This window comes from Sinocyclocheilus anshuiensis, unplaced genomic scaffold, assembly GCF_001515605.1.
Source record: "Sinocyclocheilus anshuiensis isolate Anshui unplaced genomic scaffold, SAMN03320099.WGS_v1.1 scaffold776, whole genome shotgun sequence".
Classification (NCBI taxonomy): domain Eukaryota; kingdom Metazoa; phylum Chordata; class Actinopteri; order Cypriniformes; family Cyprinidae; genus Sinocyclocheilus; species Sinocyclocheilus anshuiensis.
In genome coordinates, this window is record NW_015555808.1 from 38535 (window position 1) to 43428 (window position 4894).

General features: G+C 39.4%; 1 protein-coding gene across 1 annotated transcript in view; it reads left to right on the forward strand.

Annotated features, from left to right (window-relative positions):
- Nucleotides 1–4894, forward strand: part of LOC107675037 (nuclear receptor coactivator 1-like) — a gene marked incomplete at its 5' end in the record, with an annotated part of 36239 nt that overhangs the window by 17431 nt on the left and 13914 nt on the right. Inside the window, 4 exons of the mRNA XM_016469230.1 lie at nucleotides 306–1284; nucleotides 2494–2659; nucleotides 2756–2938; nucleotides 3039–3159. Coding sequence (XP_016324716.1) covers nucleotides 306–1284; nucleotides 2494–2659; nucleotides 2756–2938; nucleotides 3039–3159 — 1449 coding nt within the window. The remainder of the gene's footprint in view (nucleotides 1–305; nucleotides 1285–2493; nucleotides 2660–2755; nucleotides 2939–3038; nucleotides 3160–4894) is intronic.

Sequence of the window (4894 nt, forward strand, 5' to 3'; positions counted from 1 at the left end):
ACTGAAAAATAGCACAGATCGCTTGACGGAGAGTGAAACTCTGAAGCGCTCAGTCTGAGAGTGTTCGGCGAGTGAAAATATATCTGTGCTAAACTTATACTTAGCCTTCAACTCACACACTGGCGAGTAAAATCTGAGAATTTATTAGCCATCGGCTAATATTAGACATCATTTAGTCGCATATGCGAGTGATTTACTCGCAATGTAGAGGGTTGGAGCATATCACACAATAATGACTATTATTGTGTATATATATAAATGTGTATATATATATTTTATTTTTTTGGATTGAATGTGTGTTTTAGGGAACACAAAACTGCTAGCTCTCAGGAAAACACTACCCCCAGCCTTCTGTCTCCTGCTGCCCCACCTTCCCGCTCACCTGCCCTGCAGCCCTCCAGTGACCTCAGCCTCCATCTCAACAACAGCAATGGCACCTGTGCCACTCCTGGACCCCCAACACCCACTCCACCAGGCTACCTAACGCCTGGCCGCGTTGGGCCCTCCCAGCAGGTCAGCAGCCCCTCTGCACTTGGCAGCCCTCTCACTGCCACCCCTACCTCATTCATGTCGCCTCGACCTCCACGGGGCAGCCCGGGCCTGGCCAGCAGCCCACGTGTGCCCGGCCATCCTTTTTCCCCCTCGGCGCCCAGCATCCACTCGCCCGCTGGCGGACTGACCAGGCAGCAGTCTGGCGGTGACAGTGTCAGTTTCTCTCTCCCCTCTCCCTTACCCCCCAGACAGACTCCGACCCCCAGCAGCTCCCCAGCACGTCAGCCCCCGGCCAAACCGCCGGAAGCATCCGCTGATGAGCCTAAAGCTGCTGCGGTGGGCAACCTCAAACTTAACCAGCTCTTGGACGGTGCCCCTGAACATGACTCCCAACCCCGTCCCGCACCCATGGCCCAGTGTCCGGCTTCTCACAGCAGTCTGACTGAGCGGCATAAGATTCTGCACCGCCTGCTCCAGGACAGCAGCCCTGCAGATGCAGGCAAGGAGCACGACATTAAGAACGAGCCTCCGACAAGTCCCAACACAGCCTTGGTGGCACGGGGACTTGGGAAGGAAACCCAGGACCACCAGCTGCTACGCTTTCTGCTGGATACGGATGAAAAGGACTTGGAGGACTTGCCGCCTCCGGCCATCCTCAGCCTCCATACTGTCAAGGTAAAGGCAGAGAAGAAAGGGAGCAGAGAGAATGTGCTCTGTGCCGCTGCTGCTGCTGCCGCTACCACCGTGTCTGCAGTCGCTTGTTCGCCTCAATCCAGTGACAAGCCCAGCCCGGTATTTACATCCTTATTTCATTATTTGTACTTAATGAATAAATCTAAGTACATTATGGAAAAATGTTTTTAAGCATTTTTTCTATGTGCATGTTACTGTGTTACTTAACGTCCTTTTTACTCCTGAAAATCTGACCACTAATAGGATGTTTGGCCGATGGAAGAAAAGTCTATTTTGACCATTTACTGCTTCTCACTATTAATCTCAGCAGCAAATTTACTTTTTATTTCTATAACTGGTAATGAGAATGAGGTGAAAAATGCACATCATCACAATACTTAAACAATTTTAATGAAAAAAAAATACTGAAAAAAGTATAAAGAATTCACTGCATTGTATTGCAACAGTGTACTTATATTGTTGTTTCAGAAGCTCAGGTTTTTACAGCAAGGTCAGTTTTCAGATGTTTTTGTTGGATGTTGATACATGATTTAAGTTAATATTAAAAATGTTTGATACAATTTTGCATATTTTAATCAATTATGTGGGCAAATATCTTTTATTTTATTATATTGCTTTATGTGGGCAAATATCAATATTGAATAGTATAATTGCTCACAGTACCCTGAACTTTTTCAACTTTCCAAAACTCTGATGTCTTCACATCCATTGGTAGTCACTGCATTGCGTCAAACTTTTCTCACCTTTGAGGCTGGACATGCCCATATCTCATCATTCATGTCACAGGAAATATCTGTCTTTCATGAAAATAAATTCCAGCTTTAAACCAGCTTTAGCGTGAACTCTAGCATGAATATTAATAATATATTTTGTAGGGATGCACCGAAATGAAAGTTCTGGACCGAAACCGAAAATTCTTTGTAATACTTATTTATTTTATGAAATAATATAAAGTCATTTTGTAAGACTTTTTAATTTAAATCAACAATTTTACTGATACTGAATTTAAAGAAACTTAGCCAATAAAATAACCACACTTTTATTGAAATGAACGCAATAAAATCGGGACAGAAAATATATTAACATTAAATATAAAATATATTTCTCTTTCGGCCAATAATTTTCGGCAGCCAAATTTCAGTGCATCACTAATATTTTGTAGGCCTTACTCTTGCTGCGTTTACTCATGAGCTGATTTAAGGGGAGTCACGTGTGGACTTTGTCTTTCTTGTGCTCTGGTGTGCCTTTTGATGTTGATGACCTTTGCTATCATTTCCATTCCAACTCTGTGTGTGTGTACATGAGTAGCAGTTTCCCAGTACCGATCTGGACACTTTGAACCAGCTCTTGCCCACTTTGAGAAGCTCGGTGGGAGGTAAAGCAGTAGAGGAGCCAGTGCTCGTCCAGCCCAGTGAGGACAACCTTTCCATCGGGTTGAATGTGAAGAGAGAGTCACCAGGAACATCAAGCAGAGGCGAGGCCCATTTCACTGGAGTAATAATACAATTCATAATATTTCATTTATCTTAAGTCCTCAATTACTGCTTTTTCCTTCTCCATCTCTCTGTAGCATTCCCTGATGGATCAAACCTCTCAAATCAGTCCTCTTTTGAGTTCTGCGACCCCTCTACACCAAACCAGGGTCAGGTCCAGGTGCCGGATCTTGGGCAGACAGACCTGTTTCAGTCACCCAAGGAGAGCAGCAGCCCCTTTGCCAATCCAACCAGCCTCAACTCTTTCAACACCAACACAGGTGCAGGACTGAATGCGTCACCATGTTTGAAAACAGAAACAGTTTGATTAGTTAACCAAGGGGAGAAGTAAGACTTTTTTTTTTGTCTCCTTTGATTCAGGTCTGGCCAAGCTGGAGCTTCCTGAGTCTCAGCAGTTCCAGCCCTTGTCCCTGGTTGAACCAATGACCTTCGATAACAATTTGGGCAACCAGACACAGGCCCCTCTGTCCTCTCCTCAAGAGTGAGTGTTTATGAATGTCATACTATAATTCTTGATCATAATCAGGCTACAGAAATGAAAAAAAAAAAAAAATGTGATTAATGTAACTAATTATTGTATTTATCTAACTATTTACATTTACATTTAATCATTTAGCAGACGCTTTTATCCAAAGCGACTTACCAATGAGGACAATGGAAGCAATCAAAATCAACAAGAGAGCAATGATATGCAAAGTGCTATAACAAGTCTCAGTTAGCTTAACGCAGTACACGTAGCGAGTTTTTTAAATTTTTTTTATTATTATATAATAAATAAAAAGAAAACAGATAGAATAGAAAAAGAATAGAGCAAGCTAGTGTTAGAGGCCTTTTTTGCTTTTGTTAATTATATAATAAATAAAAAGAAAACAAATAGATAGAATACAAAAAGATTAGAGAAGCTAGTGTTTTTTTTTTTGAGTGCAAGTCTAAAAGGGGCAAGTTTTTTTAAAGAATAGAATTAGAATAGAGAGTGCTAGAGTTAGAGGGTCAAATAAAGATGGAAGAGATGTGTTTTTAGCCGATTCTTGAAGATGAAATAAACTGTTTATTTAGATTTTATTGCAACCTCTTGTTTCTGTCAATTTTTTACATGTATTGTATACCCTAGCTATTTTTTATTGGTGTTGTTAACTACTAAAAGAACCTATATAAAATTAGACAAATTATCTAAAAATACCAACATTTCTTTTAAATTTGTGTGGTGGAGTTGGTGCTGTGTATTATGATTGACACCAGAAAATGTAATCATATATATTTTTTTTTAAGTTAAAAAAATAAAGTTAAAAAGCCTCACCAGAGCTTGTGTGACTTTGTCGAAACTCATAAAAAGTGAAAGTAAATATACATTTTTAACTACATTAAGTAGCAGTGTTATTTTAGTAATATTTTTGTGCTATTGTGGTATTTATTAATATTTTTAATTGGCCTTTATTTTAATATTACAATTTTTCTTTTTAATTTAAGTTTGTCATTTTGTTATGTGCCTATATTGTATTTATTAATTTGTTTTTGTTAAATATTTCCGTTTAACTTTATTTTTGTTTTAGTTTTACATTTGTGTTTACATGTGTTGAGAACATTCAAGTAAATTACCTCTGATTAATATCTCTGTTTAATTGTTATTTTAAAAACTATTCGCAGGTGCATGTTTTGTCTCATCTCTCAAGAATCGATAGAAATATTTATATTTCCACTCACAATTACTGCTATAAACATATCTCAGTCACAGGGAAGCAGATGTGCACTTTCGCCCAAATTCTACTTACCTGCCAAATCAGTTAACCATGCAATATGACAGAACTGTCAGCTAGTGTTGCTTTCGTCAACGAAAATTATGACTAAATATCGTCGTCAACGAACCTTTATCAAGTGACGAAAACGAGACGAGACGCAACAAAAATGCTGGTCATGTGACGATGACTATAATTAAATGTATAATGCAATATTGTTGACGAATAAAAACGAGATTAAATGTGGTTTACAAAATAAAAACTATGCTAAAATGTCTCTTCATTTTCGTTGACCAAAACGAGACGAAACGAAATGTTATAACGTTATTTCGTCTCGTTTAGTCGCGTTATTATTATTATTTTGCAGTATTTCTGTTTCCTGTGTCTCACTTCAGGGGCTGCATCAGGTCGCACTGTTTGCAATAGCCCTACTGTGCTGTAACAAGGTGTGGTAAATGGGCAACTCTGGTAACGCTGCCCTCT